Below are 24,949 nucleotides of genomic sequence, written 5' to 3'. Positions count from 1 at the left end.
TATCTTTTGACAGAGCCAGACTTCTAGTTCCTCCACTTTCTAGCCCTTTTGTTATCGGACTAGACGCTGCCTGGTACTTGATTTTTGGGAGTGATACTGATTTTCAGAGAACCAAATATGATTGAATTGATATTAATATATTGATCGATATTATTTATATCTATTCATTAGTGATGTCTGATAATATCGGCCCGATATCGGCATAAAAATGTAATATTGGTCAATATCGTGATAATTTTTTTGCCTATCATGAAAACCGATAAAATAATGCCTGGATTTGTGGAAGGAGGATTTTTTCGATTCATGAAGGGAGGGTGAATGTGAAATTATTTTCTTGTTTTGCACAGTGTTGTGCATTTGGAAAGCCTTTGAGAATGCATCCAGTGGGGCATCACAATAAAATCAGCCATGATATGTTAATTCCACGACAGGAGAAATGTGATGCTAGCTAAAATTATTCAAAGGTCCACATATATCGGTATCGGTTGACACTGGAATCGGAAATTATGAGTTGGACAGTATCGGCATATCAGTTATTGGCAAAAAAGCCAATATCGGACATCCCTACTATTCATATATGTTACAATATTATTGAAAAACAAAGATGGAGTCATTATTTATTAAGTTTCCTGCAATGCATTTCACAAACTAGGTATAAATTGATTACGAAATCACCACATGACTCTGCACCACTGTGTGCTCGGCTACATGTGCTGCAGACGGTGCTGAGTGCAACTGTGATGACACCATTTTTAAATGAGAGCAAGCATCTTTTCCTGCCTTGTACTTTGACAAAAACAAAAAATAAATTCCACATTGTGACAACATATGTACAGATATTGTTATATCTGAGCCAATATCGGCTGATATTTTGCAAAATTGGGGCTGATTTTTCAAAGTTTGCTGTTAACGTTGGCCAGCTGATAAATCAGTCGGGCTCTGCTTTAAACTCAATGCACAGAGTTTTGTTCTCTTCATTTATGGGCACCAGAAAATATTGTTTCCTTGTCTGAAAAAAAATCCCTAAATTTCCTAAAATTTGCAAAACCTTCAGGAACAAAATTCCAATAATTCCTTAAACGTTTCCCTTAAAAGTTTTTCTTTTAAAAAATCTCTCAAATTTGACAAGAAAGTTATTGTAAATATTTTCAAAAAATGAGTAAATATCTTCCAATAAAACTAAAAATATCTAAAGTGATTACATATATCTCAGTAAAACATCTAATATTTTCTTAAGAACATTCACATAAAAAAATCAACCAAAATCCAGCGAATTCGCTTTTTATTAAACATTTTTTTCTGCCAAAAAATGTTCAAAAATGTCTCAAAAATGTTGAAAATGTAGGCATCAGAAGTTTCACTGTGAAAATAAGTAATTTTTTCCACATATTGAAACTTTGAAATGAGTCAATTTGACCCACAGGATGACATGAGGGTTAAGAAAGCGAATTTCTCAAATGAATTAATTACTCTGTGAGCAAATCATTTAAAGGGGCACCGAGGAAGATTTTAGCAGAAATGTACCGTTGCCTACATTTCCCGTGAGCCTCGGCGCGCACTGTCGCAAACCGTCATAAACGAGCAAGCGAGCCTCAGGAAAGCCAGCGGAGTTGAAATCATTGTTGAACAGTAACGTGTGTAAATGACTCCGCGGTCTAATGTTGTCAAAGCTGCTCCGAGCTACGGAGTTAACCGAACGTTAGCTAGCTCCGAGCTAACGTTACATTAGCCAATACCCACACAGTGTTTTTGCCACAAAGTTAGTCAACTAAACCAGTCACAGTCAAACGAATCCCATCGTCTACTAACCACACATCGCAAGCAACACACACAAAAGACAAAAGAATTGCATCAAACTTACAAAGAGCTAAAGTTACGTACCTGTCTAGGAGAAGCACAGCCAGCTCGGCATCTGTTTTGATTCCTTTTTGCTCCCGGAATTCTCTCTACCTCTGAAATGCCTGTCCAAGATGAACTTTTCTTTTGCTTTTTTGTCGATCTGACAACCTTTTTGCTTGCAGACTTTGCTCCGTTCGCTTCCTTTTGCGCTCCATGTGTGCTGTCTTCTCAACCAACTCTCCGCTCTGCTACTGCTAAAAACAACTAGCTCCGCTCTGCTACGCCCCGTCAGCGCACGCGCACCGTATTTGCTGTAAATCGCTCCGTCTCTCACAGGAAATTCTGGACGAGTCGACAAAAAATTAATAAAATACAAATATTTACAAAACCAAAATGATTCATGAATCGAAAATGGGCGCATTAATAAGTTTAAATAACGAAGATTCATCCACATTAATATGAGACTTTGTTACGAGCATAAAAATCTTCCTCGGTGCCCCTTTAACTCAGATCATTTTTACATTAAAACAAAAACAGATGCCCGGATTATAACTGCTTGCGTTTTAACCGGAATGTCACCAGGCGTGCTCTGAAGCGCCGTGCAATTTTCACGCCACAGTTCAAGATTAAACCCTTCCTAGTCATTACACGTGTGAGCAGACAGTGATGGCAGCGATTTGGCTCGAGGCGACGCCACTTGAAACTATTCTCGAGGCGGAGTAAAGCCTAAGAGCAGAGGCAGGGGCTCGTAGCGCATTCAACGATGCATGAAAACACAATGATGCCGAATGCATTGGAGAGAGCCGCTTGCATTTCAAAGAAAGCTGTCAAAACTGACAGGCTCTTCAACTGTGGGGTTGCCATGGAGACGGAGCCGATACTGTACGACTGACGCCGCGGTCGCACAGACGAAGAAGCTGCACGACAGAAAACAAAGACTCGGGGAAGCAGAAATGTTGCGGCGGAGGCAGAAGAAAGTTGAGAAATGGAGTGGAGTGTATTAAAGAATGTGTGAAAGGAGAAGGTCCAGCAGTGAATTAGTGGAGCTAGTGGAGCTAGTGGAGCGTGCACGGTGCTGCATACATAATCACCTCAGAAGGACTGAAAGTGAGGCTTTTAAAGATTCAGCCTGCTCTGTGTGTGTGAGCAGCAGCTGCAGAAGGCCTCCATTAGCATGCTGGAGGTGCTTATGTAAACTGTCATGCTGTTAGAGCCCAGTGAATGTGGGAAGTCGAGCCCCAGAAAACAGAGCCCTCTGTCTTCATGAGAGCAACTTCAGCGGTCCTCATTGATTTTTCTTCATCTTTCCCCCTCCCAGCGTGTTTGATTGCCAGTGTGAAATGATACAGCTCAGAGGAAACGCTGCGGCCGTCTCACTTGAAGCAGTCGATAAAAAATGAATTGCATTACATTAAGAGGGGCGGTCAGCTGCTGTCAAAGCTGCATCTGCACGCATTTCCACAACATCTGAGTGTTTGCCAGGCTGCACCGCAAAAACGCAAAGTCTTACCAAGTCTATTTGTCTTATTTTTGGTCAAAATGTCTCATCCCACTTGATTTTAGGTAAATTCACTTAACAAGAGACATTTCATCAGATGGACTCGTTTTATTACAACGCATCTTAAATATCTTGTTAAGTCAAACAATCTTGAAATTATCTTGTTTTGAGTTTGTTTGTACAAGAAAACTCAAAATAAGTTTAACCCTTGTTTCGTCCTACGGGTCAAATTTTTTTTTTTGGACTGTTTTATTTTCAGTTTTACAATATTTACAAACATATCACTATACGAACGGTATATTGACATAGTCCTGTGGGTCAAATTGATTCAAAGTTTGAAAACTGGATTTTTTTCAGATGAGGAAACAATATTTTTGGGTGCCCGTAAATGAAGGCAGCAATACACGTCAAATTAGGAGGTTACATGGAAGCAAAAATCTTATTTCTGAGTGAAAATCTACTATTTTTTAGCATGTCTGGCTTATTTTAAGACACCTAAGCTTGACAATCCTGGTAAAATAAAGCTTAAAATAAGTTTTCCCGGCTAATTTTAAGATCTCAATATTCTAAATATCACATCTTATTTCAAGAAATCTTACCGAGCCATTTTTCACTTGTTCTATTGACAGATTTTTTCACTTATTTCAAGGAACTTTTACCTTGAAATATTTTTTTTGCTTGTAGCCTGGCTGTAGCTAGTTCCTGTAAAGACAGCAGTGGGGGCTGAATGGAGCCAGAGCTCCATGTTTTTGGACAAAGACATCATTCTGCACAACTCCGACACTTAACAGCATTTACTGTTTTATGAGAAATTAAGAATATATCGGCGTTTAATCTGCAAAACTCCAGCCAATGACGATTACTTGGAAACGGACTATAATCTACCAATTTAATCGGCTGGCCAATAAATAGGTTGGGCCCTAGTGTTAAGTTAATGTGATTGGTTCCTTCGGTTTGTGATGTAACAAACTCTGGCTGTCTGGATCTGCAAGTTGAAATTACTCAGTCATGACTTCGATGGCTTATTTTACTCATTATGTGTCTTCTAGCATATAAAAAAATGTTGCTTGCTCGTGTTAAAGGACATTTTCAAGGGGAAAATCTGACTAGAAGTGGTCTCCCGCCAAGAAAGCAACTGACTGTTGAACTGTTACTTTAAAAAAAACAAAACTAGGACTTCACAAATATACCACTTTTCAAGAAACAAAAAAAAAACAAGCTATCCACAGTCAGAAATACCGTGCAAACATTTACACTTTCCTTTTCATGCTTGAGTGAGAGGTTTAAGTGTGATCCTTGGGCTGATCCAGAATCTGTCTCCTCCTGTAGGTGTTTGCCACCTACCCCAACGAGGACTACGACAGACGCAATGAAGACGTGGATCCCATGGCGGCATCTGCTGAGTACGAGCTGGAGAAAAGGGTGGAGAGGCTGGACCTGTTCCCCGTGGAGCTGGAGAAAGGTACTGAACGTTATCAAGTAGTGAAGAAGCATTTCCAGTATTTTAAAGTGCTCCAGGTGGCTGATATCAGGAAACAGCACAAGGAATTTTACATTCATGGGAAGGTGTTTGATGGATTGACCTCACGCTGGACGGTTTTAGCACGTCTTTCTGTCTGTGTCTTTGAAGATGAATGGAAAAATCCTACATTTAGTTATGTAAAAAGGCCTGTAGTGGTCACCAGCTGCCTTCTGCCAGCCCTCCTGCTTCCCACAGGGCAAACTAAGTGCAATGGTGCAAGTTCTTCCTCCCATCTCTCCCCTGTGAGCCACAACATCCCTTCGACATTATGCTGCATTAATATATGTATGCAAGGCTATATTTAGAGTTGTGTACAGGGCAGGTTACAAGGGATACCATATGTGACCATGTACAGTAAATGATGCACTGCTGTGTGTGTGTGTGTGTGTGTGTGTACTGTCTGAATGAATTTAATCACGATTAAACATCAGCTCCAGTTAGAAAGAAACGCTGCTCACACAATGAATCCGCAGCCTCAGCATCTTCCACCTCAGGCAGGAAATCCAGGTGTTACATCGATTCTGATCTTCACTTTTAAGTCACATTTTCAGACGTTAACTAAAATAGCGTTTTATTATTTCCAGACCACATGAAAGTCGGATCTTTTTTTATCCCCGATTTACAAAGAAGCTTGTGCGTGCTTTTGTTGCGGCTGTAAATCAATTACAGCTTGCTCAGAGCCCCGATGTCTGTTTTTAAAATCTGCAGCGAAGAAAAAATAAAACTCGCATCATTCCTGATCAGTACATGGCCTCCAGTTAGTCCTGATTTGAACCTGCTGTTGTTAATCCAACGCTGTGGAAGCTTCTGCCCCATTAAAATGCTGATTGTTTAACTTTACTTTTTGTTTCTGCTTTGAAAAAGTTTAACTCCTTAAAGTTTTTGCTCTTTTTTTGTAGTTTTGCTTAAAGTCAAGCCCTTTGAGCTGCAGTTTATTGTTAAGCCTTGTGTGGGAAATCAATTTAAAGGTACACTGTGGAGCTTTTTGGCCACTAGTTGCGCTATGGAGTCGTGTTTTTATGGGCAGAGTTATGTGACGATCGGCATATGAGGGAGTATCTATTCTGCCTGCGTAAAAGTGTACTACTGTACTCAAGCGAATGCTGGCCATCAAGAAAAGAGGACAGTGTACGGCTGGACCGCAATGACGGAACAATGGTGAGGTGGATTTGCGGAGTGAAAGTGGAAGATCAGATTAGCATGGACACATTGTATGAAAGGCTTGGCATCCCATGCGTTGACTTTGTTATGCATCAAAACCGTCTGCGCTGGGCAGGGCATGTTCATAGAAGTACATCCTGGATAAATAAATGTCAGCTGCTTCAAGTAGAGGGGAGCAAACCTAGAGGAAGGCCTAGGAAGTTATGGAAAGGGACCATGAAGAAGGAGGATCTGCGTGCCTGGAATCTCTCTATGGACATGGCAGATAACAGGGATGATTGGAGAAAGAGACTGCGAGATGCCAGAAGACCGTCCAACATCCTGGAAGGGGTCCAACGGACGTCAAACGCATGATGATGATAGGTTGTCTTTCTGTTAATCTGTTTGTCTGACTGTGGGCAACGTTACTCAAAAACGGACAAACGGATTTGGATGAAATATTCAGGGAATGTCATAAATGACAAAAGGAGCTGCATTCTCAGGTTGTGGCAAATTCCAACATTGATCCACAGATTGTAGGTTGCCAAATGTAGCCGGATGTGCTACTACATCTGGTTAGATTTTGCAGCATGCAAGCCATTCTTAGCCACAATCCTCTGCGTAGTTGTGTCACGGTGTCCAATGTGAATATAAACAAGCATTTGTAAAAGAAAAAGTACGTGATTTGGAATGCAGCCAAGGCGTAAAAAATCTCTGACCGCCACTGAGAAATGGAGATACGTTTTCACTCAGGCAGTGTTCTCCATGTCAGAACTTATTTAGTAAAGGTGTTTCCATTAACTTTTTCTGTCAAGCAAAAGTAAAACCATTTTAGCAAAATCGAAAACACTTTTTTTTCTTTAAATTTACTGTTTCCATAAACTTTTTCTAATGAGATTCTCCAAAATGCACATAAAAATATGCCATGGAAACACAAACAGGACTGGTAGCTGAGATGGATGTACACAAATCAATAATAGTTGGCTTTGTACATGTTTTAAGAAGAAGCAAATGCTCTGTGAGGCATCAGGGACACATACTGTACAATGTGTTTTGTTGAGTAATGTTGAATTTAGACTTAACTTTGTTTAGAAGACAAGTCCACAGGCACCTTTAAGTAGGTCTCATCTGTGACTAAGGGAAGGAGGTCTTTCTGCCAGAGGTTTATGGAGGACGTTAGTATCAGCAAACATACAACCTGCTCATGCTTTACTCGGTTAAACTAATAAAACACTGTTAAATATGGATTACAGTTGGTGACAGCGAGTCTGCTGTGTTTCAGATGGCGATGGTCTGGGCATCAGTATCATTGGGATGGGTGCAGGAGCCGACATGGGCCTGGAGAAACTGGGCATCTTCGTCAAGACGGTTACAGAAGGAGGAGCAGCACACAGAGACGGCAGGTAAGTTAGTTTACACTTCAACCTTATGAAAAACATCTAACGGAAACACATCAGGTCAATAACTCATATGTCATCCTCAGTAGTTGTAGTTTCATTTCTTAAAGTGGATGCTTCATTGTCCCGCTTGCTTATTTTGATTCTTGGCAGCTGCAGACAGACCTCACTGCCAAGAACAAGAGCTTATAAATGGAGTTTTGTCTTGTGTGGGCTCAAGTATAAAGAGAATGAACAGAGACCACAGTGGAGTCATTTCTGCAAACATCTACTCCGTCTCCTCCAGGATCCAGGTGAACGATCTGATTGTGGAGGTGGACGGGACCAGTTTGGTGGGAGTCACCCAGAGCTTCGCCGCCTCCGTACTCAGGAACACCTCAGGAACCGTCAAGTAAGCGTCACAAACCATACAGGAAATGGAAACGCTGATCAGTTAGGGGTCAGACAATATGTTTGCAGTGTCAGTTTGGTAACAATTTAACCGATTAAAAAAACATTAAGGCAGAAGAGGAGGGAAATGTGTGGTGGATTAGCTGTTGTAAAGCTAATTGATCGAAACTGTAGTGATCTAAAGAGGGAGTCAATCCGAGTCCCAGCAGTTCCATGTTGGCAAACAGAGAGCATTGTGGTAATTTATTTAGTACAGTGCCACCATGACAGAGTCTCCTGTGATGCTTAATGTCTACCGGCCAGACTTCTTCTCTTATGGATGAGCTGAAATAAGCCACGATAGTGATTATGATCTATGCTAGCAAAGCATCAACAAAAACTGATGGAGAAGCTAATATCACAGGAACGATTACGATGCAAATGATTTGCTCGACACTGAAATATCTCAACAACAATTAGACGGATTGCTGGGAAATTTTGCAGAGTCTTTTGCGACCTTAAGAGGATAAATCATAGTGACTGTGTAGATGAACTGCCATGTTGGTGTTTTACTGGTGGTCTACTGTGATAATCACTCCTCGTCTAGCACCATCACCTGGTCTAAATGTGTGCAGTACTTTGATTTATAACTAAATACCAAAACCCAGCCTGCTCTAACATGAGGCTGAGCAATTCATTTTAAATCAAAAATACAATTTGAAACAATGCAGCTAGAAAAGGATGCAATTTAGGATATACACCATGTAGCGTGTCTAACCCAAAGTTTAGACTGTTATACCAGTTTATGCCATGTGATTTAGTGTTTCATGTGGTAATCAATCAACCAATCAGATTTGGTTTGTGTAGGCTTACAAATACCACAAAATGAAGGACAATGAGAACAAATCTATCCTATATTTATGCAGTGAAGAAACACCGCAGGCAGAATAAGTGAAAAATTCAGAATCACAAAATATGGCAGTGACAGAAAAGTAAACTGTGTAAAAACAGACTAAAATCTTCCAATAAATCAGCAAATAATAAAACATTTGAAATCTGTTACATAGCGAATATTGAATTAAAACTTGACTTTAAAATAAATTATAAATGTAATCGCAGTATTCATCAGAAAAAGTGCAGTTAGATATTTTCCCCAAATCATTCAGCTGTAGTCTAATCTGCAGACATTCCCATCAGCCTCAGCTGTACTTTCTGTTTGTGCCAATGAGAAGATGCTAACATAGTAAGCCAAACATGAAGAGCATTACGTGCTAAACATTAGAATGTTAGCGTCGTCATTGTTAGCATGTTAGCCTGATGATATTAGCATTCACCTCCGAGCCTCTCTGTGCATTTCTTTCTGCAGTCGTCTTGTGGTTTTCTGAATGCCTTCGCTCTGACCACTACATGTGTTTTGCTTCACTTCCGTCGGTGCAGCTTGCAATGACATCCAGCATTCTTCCTCCTCGAGATGGTTTCTTTTGATACATTTACCCACAGCCCGTCTCGACGCCACATCCTGCCCGTTCACTTCACCAGACTGTAGATTTATATCTCAAGTCTCCCAGGGTCATGATTATACCCTTCAAGCACTGAAAAGCTCCTTCTTGGAGACGTTCTGAATGAGATTCCACAGGAGGGCTGCAGGAAAACACAGTTATCACTAACAAATACAGTTGGCCCTGAAATGTTTAAAATGCCAGAGGGCTATTTGCAGCTCTTCTGCTCTTTGGAGTTGTGGAGATTCTTTTGTCAGCTGAGCTCATTCATAATTCAGGGTTTGGTGGTCAGCGCTGTTGGGATAATTGTTAGTGTTGTGTGACTTGTGAAGATCAGAGGCCTCCATAGATAGCTCATACATTATGGATCGGCTGCAGTGACGGCGAAGGCCAATAAGAGCTCCGACCTATTCATAAAAAAAGCAGACAAATAGACTGGGACAGGATGTGTGTTGGCGGACATTTAATTACCTGTTAAGCGCTGCAGAAATTGAAAGGCCGCAGCGGCTGGCTTAATAACCGTCTGTGGCTTCGTTGTGATTCACCGTACTTGGTCTCCCGGTTTACTGCTGGCTGTAATTGGACGGAGGCTCAATCAGGAAGCTATAATGAACTGCACAATGAGCTAAGAGAGAGGCAGGGTTGAGGGTTTGATTTCTGAAGAGGCTTTGTAGAGGAGGCTGGTAAACAGGAAGCCATTTTCTGCCATAAGAGCGAGAGCACATTCCTGACTGCATTAATATGTTACACTAGAGCCACTCAAGAAGGGCGTAAGCAGCGTGTTGTACATGAAAACACTCTGTAGGTCCGCAAGGAGCTGCTTTCCATGCTATTCAGAGGCCAACATGCATTATGTAGTATTAGACTGTTTATCAACCTGGCCAATTATCGTGGCTGATATTTGGCAGTTTGGCGATTATCTGTATTTCTATTGGCTTATTACTGATAAATTAAATGTGCTACTTCAGGTCTGATCAGCCTCCTCTCTCTATCTAAATGTCTCTCGAGCAGCAAAAACTGAACAAGAAACGCAAACCAGGATATTAGCTTCTCACAGTGGCTAAAGCTATGCTAACGACTAGCGGCTAAGTGAAAAGGTAGCAACAAACTACCCCGAAGCAGGATCTGAATAACAAAAATTATTTATTCTTCAAGATCTGGACTTTAGTGGACAATAAAAGAAGAATAGACAGTGAAAGATTAAGCCTTTTTTACTCCTGTTAGAAGGGAAACCTTACCAGTGTTTCCTGATTTTTCCCAAGAAGTTGCTATCACTGTCGTCAGCTTCGAGAGCTCCTTTAGACTTTATATAAATGTCTCTCATTTCTATAACAATTGATATGCAAACAGCGGCTTTGCAGGACATTTGAAGGGTTTGAAAGCAGAGTGATATAACACACCTTCTGTCGTTTTTGAGAAAAATGGGTTCAAATTCGTGTGATTTGGGTCAATATATAACTGAGGGACTTTCCATGGGATATATATGGACCAAGGACTACAGATGGAAATTAGCTTGAAGCTAAATCTGGTGCAGCCATCTTTTTAATGTAACTGCACGCTGTCCTTTTTCAAATAAACTTGAAAGAAAGAAAAGAAAGAAAGATATCTGCATACATTTTTAATAAAAGTACAAAAAAACTAATGTTTTTTATGTTTGTTATGATCATGTCTTTACAAATTCCGTCATTATTTATTATGGAAACAATCACTTATTAATAATGAATGACTGGATATCACTAAAATGTCAACTAAATAACTGTCTGAATTTAATACCAACCACCTTCTAATTAGCTAAACAATAAATATTTCTGATTCAGAAATAGTTTGGATTGTGTTCTTTTATTAAGTTGAGATAAACAGGGCAGACATTTCTTTTTTGGCAATATGTCAAATTTTAGATGGAAAATAAAAAATTAAATCCCTTTCCTCTAAGTTCCCCGTTCCAAAAACACCTCTCCAGGAAGTGTGTTAATTCTAGATCACATGACCTGCTCCACATGATGTCATTTCCTCCTGAAGAAAAGACTGGCCAGACTCCAAGGCTTTCTGACTTATTTAATATAAAATAGTCAACAGGTTTACTACAATATCTTTAGAAATAACTTGACATTTCAATTTTACTCAATTGTATATCTAATATTTAGAAGAATCTTTGTCTAAAATGCCATGTGTGCTTGGTCATATGTTGATTTTATGCCTGAAAACAGCAAAAATGTCAACTATGATACAAAAAGTCCCGCAATTCTATATTGACTCTTTTCAAGAATGGTTCTATCATTCAAAGTCCCACTGTGACGCTACATTTGGGTTGTGGGTTAGACCGCTTTGCCACTAAAATCTAGACCATAAAATGATACAGAAATTATATAAAACTCAATTTGGGGTTTTTGTGGGTTTTTGATCTGAAAGTTCTCACAGAGCTTTTTTCCCACAGTCGATACAGATGAATGGTTTCACTTGATCAATCTCAGTGGATCCCACATAAACAGAATTACATATTCAGTTACAGCCATTCTTATTAATAAAGAAGGTTTTCTGCTATCACATGCTGTTAAAACATTACATTCAATGTATATCAGCGGCACATGTCGGTTATCAGCCTCATCAGATCCCCAACAATCGGTATCGACCCTGAAAACCCAAGTCTGTCGATCCCTGTTCATTTTACACGTATAGTATGAAACCATAACAGATGTTGAACACGGTTGGGTTTTGTCCACATCCAGGTTTGTGATCGGGCGGGAGAAGCCGGGCGAGCAGAGCGAGGTGGCCCAGCTCATCCAGCAGACCCTGGAGCAGGAGCGCTGGCAGCGGGAGATGATGGAGCAGCGCTACAACCAGTACATGGACGAGCAGGAGGTCAGTGCCACAAACTAGCGCTCTGCAATCAGAGATGGTGCACATGCTCAGTAGAGGGGTGAGGGTTGCCATGCTAATCATCTTCTCCCATCCTTGTCCACTTACATGCACACAATATTGCAAATTATCAGATTTTTAAAGCTTAAAATGAATGTTTTGAGGCTACTTTCTTGCTCAAATACCTATTATTCTATGATCTTGCACCAGAATATGTTTAAATTCAAACAGGAATACACAAAACTCAGCACAGAGCAAACACATGACTAAAAACTTGCATTAAAGTCACCACTCCAGCTAGAATACTTCTTTAAAATGTACTTTTTCTGAGTCCTTGCTTGACCCTCCTGCTTCCCCTTTAGGATTATGAAATTTCTCTCAGCTCCGTCATGAACAGCGCTGACCGTCCTCGCTGTGGTGTGTGTTGTGTGTGCTTCTGACAGAAAGCCACCCCGTTAAATCCCGCATGTACTATCAGCACGATCAAACAATAAGCTGACCTCTGAAATGGGGACAAATCAGGACGATTCAGATTTCGTCGGCTCGCGCTCCGCTTTGCTTTCTGAATCGTGTTTGTGGTTTTTCGAACGGTCGTACGGAGCATGTGCTGACAAACCGGCCTTTTGGTTTCACTGCAATAACAGGGAGGAAGTTGCCCCATCCATGAGCATGCTGAAGGATGGGTGGTTCTTGAAAAGCAGTAGGGTTGTATAATAGGAAGTGCAATGGGAGAGTGGGAGTTTTGCACCACCTAGTGGCCATTTGGTGGAACTGCATGGAAGTAAACAGTAAAATGACTTTGTCTGGCTGTTTTCTGTGACATTTTATCCAAATATTGGACAGTAGTCCTATGAAAGTCGATCATATGCCTCTTGGAAAACAGTAATTCATGTGTAGCACTGTGAAACACCAGAGGGAGGATAAGTCTAAAATTCAGGAGAGCAAAATAAGGCAGTGATAGAAAAGTGCCAGATGTTTTAAATCTATAACACATCGAATATTAAACTTAACTTTCAACAAATTATACTGGAAATCAAACTGCAATTCGATATTTTCTGCAAACCATTCAGCCTCAGTCTGTGGAATAACTTTTTTCTGTTAATTTTCATCCAAACATTGAACAATAAATATTAAAAAAATGTCATTTTTGTTCACATTTATGCATCACATATCTCCAAATACATCTCAGAATCCAGAGATCCGTGTGTAAAAACAAACTTTTCACACTGCAGGCATTACAAAAAGACTATAAATGGTTGATTTGCCTGAAAAACTGATGAAAAAATCTGTTTTATTTCAAGGTTTAATGTAATCTTTAGTATCCCCAAGAGGCTGTTTGTCCTGCAGTCTGTAATACACAACTTCACCACAACAGATCAAAGATGTGACAGATATAATAGAAACAACCATCAGTCACAGACAAAAGAATATGTGATTAAAAATACATGAAGAAATACACTCAAATGAATAAAATTATAGAAAGTCACATGAGGCTGTTTAATCCTCCTGTTGTTCTCATTTAGAGGTACTAAAAAATATTGTTTCCTTGTCTGAAAAAAAAATCCAAAAAATTCCTCAAATTTCTGAAAATTTGCAAAACCTTCAGGAAGGAAATTCCAATAATTCCTTTAAAGTTTCCCTTAAAAGTTTTATTTGAAAAAATCCCTCAAATCTGGCAAGAAAATTCTTGGAAATATTTATCAAAAAATGAGTAAAAATCTTCTAAAAATATCCTAAAAAATATCTAAAGTGATTCTGTATATATCAGTGAAACTTCTAATATTTTCTTTAACATCCACAAAAAAATCAACCAAAATCCAGCAAAATTAGCTGGATTTTGGTTGATTTTTTTTGTGAATATTCTTAAAGAAAACATTTTTAACATTTCTTTTTCCAACAAAAATCATAAAAGATTTCTCAAAAATGTAGAAAATGTGGACATCAGAAGTTTCACTGCGAAAATATATTTTTAAAAATATTTTCAAACTTTAAAACGAGTCAATTTGACGACACGAGGGTTCAAAGGACGACGGCAGGGGAGATAAATGAGTTTTTATGTCTGCTGCTTTTATTTCCACATTTTTTTTACTAACCCTTATTTTCTGGAGCAGAGTTCTGAGTTCTCAGAGTTGAACGTTTCTTCTGTCACCTCCCTAAAAACGGAGCTGGATGGAATTTCATAATGATACTAGAAAGAAGAGTTCCACGTAAAATGTTCATTCTTCGTTCCTCTGACCGATTCCCTCGCCTCGACCTTCCTCTGATCGCTGCAGGGCGGGGAATACGGCACCGACGAAGAGGAGGATGAGGACGAGGAGGCCAGTCCGCCGTATCCCAGCGCCATCGAGGTGTTTGACTTGGCGGAGAACGAGGACATGTCGCCCCTGGAGACGGACCCTGAGAAGCTGGCCCATAAATACAAAGAGGTGAAAACTGGAGCGTCTGCTCTGTAATCACCCTGATGTAGCTAACGTTCACACGTGTGTTTAAAACTGTTTCTTTCTGTGTTAAAGCTCCAAATAAAACACGCCGTGACCCAGGCGGAGATCCAGCAGCTGAAGAGGAAGGTACGGCTGAATTAGGAAGATGTTTACTGCTTATTTTCTGTGATCACGGGGCTGAAATGGACGCTTTTTGTGTTTCCAGCTGCACCACGCGGAGCAGGAGAAGCAGCGCTGGCGTATGGATAAAGCCCAGCTGGAGCAAACGCTGCAGGAGAACAAGGAGCGCATGGAGAAGCTGGAGGGCTACTGGATGGAGGCCCAGAGCTTGTGCCAGGCGGTGGACGAGCACCTGAAGGAGACGCAGTCCCAGTATCAGGCCCTGGAGCGCAAATACAGCAAAGCCAAGCGCCTGATCAAGGAGTATCAGCAGAAGTGAGAGGCTTTAGCTGCACATGTGGAAGCTGAAGGAGCCGTGGTGTGTCTGAGGTTGGAGCTAAACGCTGTGATGTGTCCACAGGGAGATCGAGTATCTGAAGAAGGAGACTCAACGTTGTGCACAAGTCGGGGCCGAGGCGTCTCTGCTGAAGGAGGAGTCGGGGCAACTTCAAGAGCAGGTATGGAGGGGGGCTGGCTTCTACGCGTCTGAAAATGTGCTCAGGTGACACTTTTACAGACAAATAATAAACACAAAGTTTGTACATCCGCAACAATCGCTGTGCTGGGTCGACGCCGCAGAAGGAAATGGTGACGTTAAAGATTTTAGTTCACTGGAGAAAATGCCTCTCTCAAAACAAGAAAAAAAACTTATTTCAAGAAACTTTTACCTTGAAATAAATCTGCCAATAGAGCACGTGCAAAATGTCTTGGTATGATTTCATGAAATAAGATCTGATATTTAGAATCTTGAGATCTTAAAATTAGCTGGGAAAACTTGTTTAAGCTCTATTTTACAAGGATTGTCAAGCTTAGGTGTCTGAAAATAAGCTAAAAAAATAGCAGTTTTTCACTCAAAATAGATTTTTACTTTGATGTAACCTCCTAATTTGAGATGTATTAACCTTATTTTGACTTTTCTTGTAAAATACAACTCAAAACAAGAGAATTTCAAGATTGTTTGACTTAAGATATTTAAGATGTGTTGTTTTAATCCTCCTGTTGTCCTCATTTACAGGCACCAAAAAATATTGTTTCTTTGTCTGACAAAAGCCCCAAAAAAATCAGCAAAAAATTCCCCAAATTTCTGAAAATTTGCAAAACCTTCAGGAAGAAAATTCCAATAATTCCTTCAAAGTTTCCCTTAAAAGTTTTATTTTAAAAAATATCCCCCATATTTGGCAAGAAAATGCTTGTAAATATTTTCAAAAAATGAGTAAAAATCTTCAAAAAAAATCCTAAAAATATTTCAAGTGATCCCATATATATATATATATATATATATATATCAGTAAAACTTGTAATATTTTCTTGAAGAACATTCACAAAAAAATCAACCAAAATCCAGCGAAATTCAAGCATACCAGAATTCTCTTTATATGTTTTACATAAAATGCGTGCGGGACTTTTATGCAGGAAAGTGTCATAAAATATCTATAATTTATCAGATTAAACTAACAATATACAGAAGTGCATCAATCTGGGCTTCCTTTTTGGAGTATTGATCACTTTATCAGTATTTATTTTGCCAAAACAAGCCGATGGTTGATTAGTAAGTTTATCCCTGTTGTCTGTAGATGTTAACATATTACTAAAAAAAGAAACCTAAAGCTTGTCCTTCACCGTAGATGCAGCTGTACTCGGTCAAAACATAAATTCCGCTCCACATCTGCACACAAACAATCCGCATGAATCCGTTAAAAAGCCGTAAATTTAACGTCTAAGTCTTAAATCGTTCCTCTTGTCGGGTGTTGGCAGTAATGATAGTTATTAAATGTTTTTTTAACTGATTGCGGGCTGTCAGAGGAGGTTGTGCTCCTGTTAATTACTGACTGACAGTATGATCCTGAAACGGCTATTAATGCAGAAGCTCTTAAAAAGCAGCAGATTTAACCCTGATGAGGTCTCCAACGTGTTGCACTGACACATTTTAAAGGATTCATGGGATTAAAAGCCTTCTGCTGCAGTCTGGGAGCCAAATTTTAGACTCGACTGTCATCAGATGATACAGTATGCTCAAGTTTTTTCATATTAAAGGCTGATACGGCTGCTTTTTAGTGTAATTGAATAAATGTGCAGCCTTAGATTTTTCTCTCTGAATGTTGTTAAAGAAACATCTTTTTTAGCATTTCTTTTTTTGCACCAAAAATATATATACAAGTATGTATTTTTTCCCACATTTTCAAACTTTAAAATGCGTATGGAGGGTTAAATCATCATTTTAAAGCTCTTTGCACTTGTGTTCTTAGATGCTGTGCTGATTTTTTTAGGGTTAAATCGACCTAAGTTGGATTAATTTAACTTCCTGTGTAATTTGGGAACTTCTGTTAGAATTTTGCTGCTGGTTTCTGAGAACACAAACTTCTTCTTCGGTTCTTTCGTGTCATTCCTGTATTTTCTGTCTCTTCCAGGTGGCAGACCTGGAGTGCCGAGTGGAGGAGCTGAAATCTGAACCTTTATAAAAGCCTTTCTTCTTTCTTTTCTTTTCTTTTCTTTTCTTCCATTACATATAACTGTGGAGGTTCACCGGATGAAGGCGTGTTGTCGTACTTGCGAGGAGCTGCAGGGTATCTGGTTTGTGGTCGCATTCTGTTTGTGTCCTCCGGCTTCGTGTTTCAGCCACTTAACCCGTTTTAACCGTGTCTTTCTGTTTAGGGAGGAGAACAGCTTTATCACCACAAACAGACTCTACCGTTGAGCTCTAGATGCGCTGTTCCTTTTTTTTTAATATATCATTTTTCTGTATTTAATCCCTTAATTTGTGGTTTTGTGACAGACCGGGCTGTTGCTTTTAATTGCCAAAAAAACAAACTCCTTTTCTTTGTTTCTTTCGCCTAGTTTTGTGACCTTTTTCTTTCCTTTTTCTTCCGAGTTTGTACAGATGTGATACCGTGTGGTTTAACAATCAGTTTGGTTTGTAAAAAATTTTAATGTGTATAACATTTAACATAATATAAGACTAATGAGATCGAGGGTTGTTGTATATTTTGCGCGACGAAGATGAGTGTAAATCGGACGGAGAAGACATGGAACGCGGTGCTTCACTGGAACGGAAGGAACTCCAAACGGGAACACGTCGGAGGTTGTCTTTGTACAAACGGTAAAACCCGACCTTCATAGGGATCTTGTCACATAACCTTGAGAACCACCTGCTGCCTACCTTTCAGAAGTGTTTGTGTATTTTTTACACATTTTAGGACTCGATAAAAGAGCGACCGATCCTCTGGTTTCAACCCCTCACTCCTTCTTTAAAAAAAAAAAAAAAAAAAAAAAAGGACCACGGAAACAAGCCTCCACGACTGCTGTGCCACTAAAGACAATGGATCTCTCTTTTTTTTTGGTTTTTTGTTTTTCTCCCCCTCTCTTCAAGTGGATGTTGTCAAGGAACTTGTGTAACTGGTTATTAGTTAGGACTACTGATATAAGAAACATTACTGGACTGGGATGTCGAAGAAGCCGTTACCAGCAGCAAGTTTCAGATTTCCGAAGCTCGTCTCTAACCAGCAGCTGCACTTGACACCGCTGTGTGTAGCACACGGAAAACACTGCCAGGTTTCTACCTGTTTCAGTTTACGCACAGTTTCAAATGAGAATTGAGTCTTTCTTGTGTCAACTGTCATACCAGTATGTTTGTATAGTTCAGGTCGGACTGAAATATTTTAATTTTACTTAATATTTATAATATAGTCAAGGTGGAAATATGAGCTAACAAAAGGACAAAAACTGACAAAAGCAATGCAAAGAGTAACGTCCAATAGACAAAGTTATACTGTGTCATGTAAAAAAGCAGTAGTAGATCTGGATGACTACAAAAACAAAATTTACTTAATTGAAAAAAAACAGGCATGGTTATGAGTATTTTCATAATATTAAGGCTTGTACAGTGCACATGCTTTGCATTGTATGTTTTGTGGAATAAATGGTCAACAGTGATGTCCAGGCGGGTGTTTTTATTCTGAAAGCAAGCAGACGGAAACAAAAAGCTGATCTGTTTTTACTTTTTTTCCTTACTTGCAGGATATCAAATGTTTTCAGTAACATAAATATGTATTATTTGGATCTTAAATGCTTCAGTTTTAAGCAAATTTAAATAACGTGCAGTCTGGAAGTATTTAGTGCAATTCAATGGTGATGATTGATTGTTCCAAATCACATGTGCATCTTCTGATGATGTCTCCTGAGATGGTAGCTCCGGGAGAAGCTCTTCCCACACTGTGTGCATTTGAACATCTTCTGCCCCAGGTGAAGCATCTGGTGAGCTTTGAGGCTCTGCGGCCGGCTGAAGCTTTTGCTGCACTCGGGGCAGCTGTAGGGTCTCACCCCCGTGTGCTTCCTCTCGTGTCTCTTCAGGTCTCCAGACTGCCTGAAGCTCTCCCCGCAGTGGGTGCACAGGTAGGGCTTCTCCCCGGTATGAGTCCTCAGGTGCACGTTGAGCTGGCCCACGTAGGAGAAGCTCTTGTTGCAGTGGGGGCAGCTGTACGGTTTCTCCCCCGTGTGAACCCGCTGGTGCTGCTTCAGGCCGTAGTGGTTGGTGAAGCCTTTCCCGCACTCGGTGCACAAATACAGAACCTTCACCTGCCTGAAGCACGTGTGAGATTTGAAAGCTTTGGTGTCTGTGCACGTTTTTCCACACTGAGGACACGTAAACTCCTTCTGGCCCTCCTCTTCCTCCAGCTGATCCATTAAACTGTCTGAATCGCAGTGAGACAGGAACTCGACCGGGTGATGCCTCTTGATGTGTTTAATAAGGTAGCTCTTCACGGTGAAGGAGAACTGGCAGAAGGAGCATGGGAAAAGCTCTGACGTGCAGTGATACTTCATACACGTGTTGCTCTTCTGGTGCTGCTTAAGGTTCCCAGACGTCGTGAAGGTTTTACCGCAGCGCTCGCAGCTGGAAGGTTTGGTCTTCACATGCACCGTCTGCTCATGTCTTTTTAGGAAACCAGATTTGCTAAAAGTTGCCCCACACTGTCCACACTTGTGCTGCCTCAAAGTGCACTTATGGGCTTTGAGGTCGTCTGGGTTTCCGTACGTTTTCTTGCAGCGGTTGCAGCTGAACCATTTGTATTTGGTTAGCTTAGCCTCTGATTCTGAGCTCCTCTCGGCAGTACCAGGACTAGCCGCCTTTCGTTTTGGCGCTATGAGCTTTGTTATGGCAGAAACTTTCGATCTAGCTCCGAGCCGCTGGGGTCTCTGAGTGGGAAGCATCGACTCTTCTTGGTTTTCAGCTGCGGCGTCCTCGGAGTGATGCTCGTTTATGTGCTGCTGGAGGTTTTCCACAGAAGGGAAAGCTAACAAACACTCAGCACAGCTAAAGGGCATCATGGTGGCCGACTCCTCTGGATCCTCATTCGTTGCCCCCTGTCTCTTGTTCTGTTTCTGGTGACGCTGCAGATGTCTGGTCAGGTCGTTGTACTGGCCGAAGCATTTCTGACACACGGTGCAGACGTACGGACGCAGCCTCTCGTGGACGGTCACCTTGTGCTTCTTCAGGGACGCTTCATTCGTGAAGCTTTTACTGCAGTCTGAGCAGCTCCACTGGGGTGTTCCTGCTTCGTCTGCAGAAGTGTTTGCAACGTCAGCTACATCCATAGCTTCTTGTAGATTCTCACTTGCGTTCAGTTCCTTTATCTCCTCGGATACAGCCGGATCTGCAGCGTTAAAAAGCTCCAACCTCTGCGTCTCGCTCTCCTGTTCGTCCAGGAGTTCTTCCTCATCAGGAGCTTTCACCACAGCTTGCTTCCTGTGAACTAGCTGGTGTCTGATTAAACCAGACGCCTGACTGAAACTCCGCCTGCAGTGTGGGCAGCAGTAGGGCCGTCTGTTGGAGTGGACGCACAGCTTGTGTCTCCTGAGGTGAGGGATTTGCTTGAAACTCTTCCCGCAGTCGTCGCACGTTTTGGCATCGACGGAATCGACAGACAGCACGACTAAAGATGCTGCAGGTTGGTCTGAGTCGGCACCGGAGGTCTGGTCTTCATTTTCAGCTGCTTTGGGCTCAGCGTGGAAGCATTCTGTGTGTCGCTGGAGGAAGGCCTCGGTGGTGAAGGACAGCGGACAGTGGGAGCACAGGAAGATCTGAGATGTGGAGGAGAAGTTGTTCTCTGCAGGAGACAGTGGGAAATAACTTCAACTCAAATGTAACAAAAACAACAGATCCTTAGGTGAATCTAGGAATGTAAACGCACCTGCTGCATTCAACTTCAGAAACCACATCTGGGTCCAAGCTTCACTAAAATGAGTGAGCATTCTGCTGCTGGGCCACACCAGGAGCTCGTCTCCGGTGTGAATGGTCCGGCAGCAGTGATAAAGGATGCTGCTTTTGTACTGGATGGCCAACAGGTTTGTCTCGTCTTTGTTGCGAGCGCAGTTGACGTACCTGTCAGAAAACAGAAGGGAGTAAGAGTTTTAGGAGACATAAAAGCAGAGATTCAGATGTAAAATCGGCATGTTGAGCACTTTTTTCACAACTTGTCCTGTTAAGGAGTCATCAACACCTAAGTGCAGCGTGTAATAGCAGGAGGAGGTGCATCTGAGCGGCTGTGACTCAGAATTTTGTCTTTCTGGCTAGCTAATTACTTTGCAATCCAGACACAGATATCATGGCATCTCCATTTGCAAATCAAAAAAACATCTTCCCCAGTCTGTTAAATATGTAAAATTAAATTAAAGTAAGCAGTAACAGGAGTCCATAAATTCATAAAGGAACCAAACCTCAGATGGAGTTTTGCTGTTATTTTTCCCATTAAATCCACTTTCTTTAATCTCTCTCTCCCCATTGGTGGAGGGTGGGAGGTAGTGGGCGGAGCTAAGACATTATTTTCTGCAGGACTCATTCTAGACTGGAGGAGGTCGTTGTTGAGGATAAGATGACAGTGTGAGGCTGATCTTCTGGTCCAGTTCGTTCAATGGGATCAATAGTTACAGATCTGATTCCGCTGGACAAAAATCCAAACCAAGCACTGAAAGTTTTCTCTTATGTTTGCAAACTTATAAATTAATCAACTCTCTCCCACTTCTCCTTTATGTGGCACAATAAAATGTATTAAGGTTAGCTAAAGCGAGACAGATATCGGCTGATCTTTGCACATAATGGACACATTAATGCTCAAGAATTAAATGGACGATACTAGAGAGCAAACTTTACAGTAATGAGATTTAACAACACACAAATTTAATTTATTTCCTCCGGTACGTGTATGTTTCCGCAAATTTTTAACCTGTGATCCATTATATGCATATTAATGAACATTTTTGACGTCTCCAGTGTCAAAACTGCTTTTAGTATCCGTTATTGTCGCAGTGAAATTGAAACCAAGTTGTGTTTTTGAGGCTGAAACTACCGTAAATGTTAATGCAGACATTTTTTAAATCTACTTTCTGAATCGCCTGCAGCTGCTCTATAACATCATTCTCAGTGTGAACTAAAATAGCACAAGTTTAATTACAAAACACAAAAATGAGTAAAACACTGAAATTCTGACAATAAAAACTGGATTATACTACACCTGTCTGCCAATTCAAACACTATGGACTGAACAGAAGCTATCGCTGACGGGTTGTTTGTACAGGAGGCATTTCAGCCACGTTTTGTTTTTTTTTTTAAAGTTTTCTGTCGCATATGTTTCTGACGTAACAGACAAAGTTCTGCTATAATCAATACAGCTGTATACACAAGCCGAATAACGGTTTGTTTTACTTCGGTTTTTGTGTTTTGGGCTCTGAGCGTCATCAGTTCTGTGTAGAGAATAAAGCTGACTGCTGCTTTCACTGCCTCCCTGCAGACGAACAGTTTAAATGAAACAAAGAGATGAAATTCAGTACCTCATCCAGTTTGACTGGGATTCTTTAGCAGCATCAATGTACTCATGCTCATCTTTCCCTTTGCAAATCTGCAGAAAATGAGCATATCAGGACATAAATCACACACACAATAACCTAAAGAGGGAGTTCAAACTTCAAGTTATTGTCATTTTACTGGTTTTAGGATCAAAGCTCACCTCCCAGGAGAAGTCACTCGACATGGCATGTTCCCGTGTCGTCATTTCCCCCTCATACGGCCCAAAATGCATCCCAGGAAACACTATGGGTCCATGATTTATGACTCCAACTCCTGCACAGGGAATGCTGGACCTGCCTACCATCAGGCCGTAGGGTAAAGTGAGCAGGGCCCTCTGCGGGACGCCCATGCACGTTGGAAAGTCAATAATAAAAGACGGGCCATTGATGTTATCAGGATCACTCTGGTCCTGGAAGAGAGTCAGACACTCCTCACAGTCTGGGGAAAAAAGAGGGAAACAGAAGAAATCAGTTGGTATGCCTATAGGGTTAAATATTATCTGACACATAATAACCCTGTGACACATTAACAATCAAACTGAAGTTAATTTTAATGACAAGATTTACATTTTTTTTACAGCAAATTTACTGAATATTGGTTCAAAAGGACAAATTGCTACATTGTGGACATTCAAGCCTGGCTAATATCAGCCCCTCAAAAAAAAAAAAAAAACAATCAGTCAAACCCTACACTTGTAATACTACTATCAAAAATCATAATTTTTATCTATAGAGCACTTTTCAACATGCAGGCAGTGAAATAAAACAAATCAGCAATCAATCAGAATTTATAGAACAGATAAAAACCACCATGGTTTATAGAAACAGTAGTGTTAAAAAAGTAAAACTAGTTTTTTGTTGGGCCCTGAAGCAGACAAAAGATAAGGTGAGCCTTATCTCCTCAGGCAGGTCGTTCCAAAGCTGAGGGTCCTGATGGAGGAGGTCTAGTCATCCTTGGATTTAAGCCTCGACCTCAAAACGATCAGGAGGGACCTGTTCAAGGATCTAAGGCTGCTGTAGGGACGTACGGGTTAACATGTCTAAAATATAGCCTGGAGCCCTGGAGAGCTTTAAAAGTGATCAGAAAAATCTTAAAATCAGTTCTAAAAAGGACAGGGAGCTGTTGAAGAGAAGCCAGAATAGAGGAGATGTGATGTCGCTAAAACGGTTAAAACCAGTAAGAAGCCTATTTCTTAGTAATCAGTAAAATCTTTAAATCTGTCCTAAAACATACAGAGAACCAGTGTAAAGAGTCTTAAACGAGTAATGAGCCAATTTTTCTTGGTTCTGGTTAAAAGTCAGTTAAAAGCTACTTATGGCAGGAGATGTGAGAAACAATCTTATATGTGCAAAACATGCAGCACATTGTTCAGGTTGTGGGACGTGTGTAGGTAGGATTTACTGCTGGACTACATTACTACAGCTCCTAAACAGACAGTTGAGGTTATGTAGAAGAGGAAAGACTTGCTTACAAAAGCCATTTTCACTCTCTGGGTTGTCTCCATGTCCCACAGTGTCCAGTAACTTCTGAATTGGTGTTTCTGCTGCTTCGAAAACTGGTATCACTACAACAACAAAGACACCAGTTTAAACACTTTGTGAAACATTTCTCTGGGTTAAATATCAGTGTGGTTTGTGGAGCTATCATGCTGCACCTGCAGGGCTGCTGTTTTCAGCTGGGAGGCTCTCCTCCGTTACAACAACCTCCTCGGTGGTCTCGACCCACTCCACGCCGTTGCTCCTGGCCGACATGAGGAGAAACTCTGCGGACAGTTTATGGAAAGGATAAATCTTTATGACAGCTGAAAACTCAAACACAAAAAGCAGCGCTACACCAACAGACAGGCAGCTAACAGCTAGCATGCTAACCTCGCTTCCTTAGCTATATATTCCTAGTTAGCCGGCTAGCATCTTAGATATACGTTATATAGATGGGGTTGTGACATAATTTATTTAAAACAGGGCTGTGGAGTTAGTCTGTCGTGGCTAATAACGCTGCTTTAATAAGTATAGCTGTCATAGTAAAGTTAGCACCATGAATACTTCAATTATAAAACAGATGATTAAACCTCCATGTTCCACTTTTAAACTAACGTAAATAAACTTTGTACCTCGTCAACTCTCAGCGGATGTTTTCCTCGGACTGTTCCCCAACTTCTGCTTGAAACTATAAGTTTATAGCTGTTAGCACATGAGACTGACACCTAAAAGCAGAAACTAAACAATCCCAAACAGAGAAGACGCTCCCCCGGTAGTAAATAAAGCAGCCTTTCAGCACAAGAGCACACTGTTCCTGTTGTTCTTTTCAAAATAAAAGCGTTAATGTTGATTGTAACTACATATTCGCGGTTTATCTGGCATTACACCATTTACAGGTTTCTCTAATCGCCAAA

General features: G+C 40.8%; 2 protein-coding genes across 3 annotated transcripts in view; one reads left to right on the top strand and one right to left on the bottom strand.

The window, feature by feature from the left end:
• Positions 1-18,650, top strand: part of ppp1r9bb (protein phosphatase 1, regulatory subunit 9Bb) — a 32,063-nt gene extending 13,413 nt beyond the window's left edge. For both annotated transcript variants that reach the window (XM_022191366.2, XM_051939084.1), the window contains 9 exons: positions 4,667-4,799; positions 7,282-7,402; positions 7,683-7,787; positions 11,991-12,123; positions 14,394-14,546; positions 14,634-14,687; positions 14,767-14,996; positions 15,082-15,178; positions 17,129-18,650. In XM_022191366.2, coding sequence (XP_022047058.1) covers positions 4,667-4,799; positions 7,282-7,402; positions 7,683-7,787; positions 11,991-12,123; positions 14,394-14,546; positions 14,634-14,687; positions 14,767-14,996; positions 15,082-15,178; positions 17,129-17,179 — 1,077 coding nt within the window. In that variant the 3' untranslated portion in view covers positions 17,180-18,650. The remainder of the gene's footprint in view (positions 1-4,666; positions 4,800-7,281; positions 7,403-7,682; positions 7,788-11,990; positions 12,124-14,393; positions 14,547-14,633; positions 14,688-14,766; positions 14,997-15,081; positions 15,179-17,128) is intronic.
• A 2-nt stretch (positions 18,651-18,652) lies between these two features.
• On the bottom strand, positions 18,653-24,827 carry prdm9 (PR domain containing 9). The gene is made up of 7 exons (XM_022191365.2): positions 24,668-24,827; positions 24,212-24,319; positions 24,029-24,121; positions 22,718-22,995; positions 22,542-22,609; positions 20,906-21,096; positions 18,653-20,821 (listed from the first exon to the last, which is right to left on the bottom strand). Exons 2-7 carry the CDS (start codon positions 24,306-24,308, stop codon positions 18,867-18,869), a joined length of 2,682 nt encoding a protein of 893 aa, XP_022047057.2. The 5' UTR covers positions 24,309-24,319; positions 24,668-24,827; the 3' UTR covers positions 18,653-18,866.
• Positions 24,828-24,949: the final 122 nt, after the last annotated feature.

Source organism: Acanthochromis polyacanthus, chromosome 19 (assembly GCF_021347895.1).
Source record: "Acanthochromis polyacanthus isolate Apoly-LR-REF ecotype Palm Island chromosome 19, KAUST_Apoly_ChrSc, whole genome shotgun sequence".
Classification (NCBI taxonomy): Eukaryota; Metazoa; Chordata; class Actinopteri; family Pomacentridae; genus Acanthochromis; species Acanthochromis polyacanthus.
The sequence above is the reverse complement of the archived record's forward strand: the minus strand, read 5'-3'. Positions and strand labels throughout refer to the sequence as shown.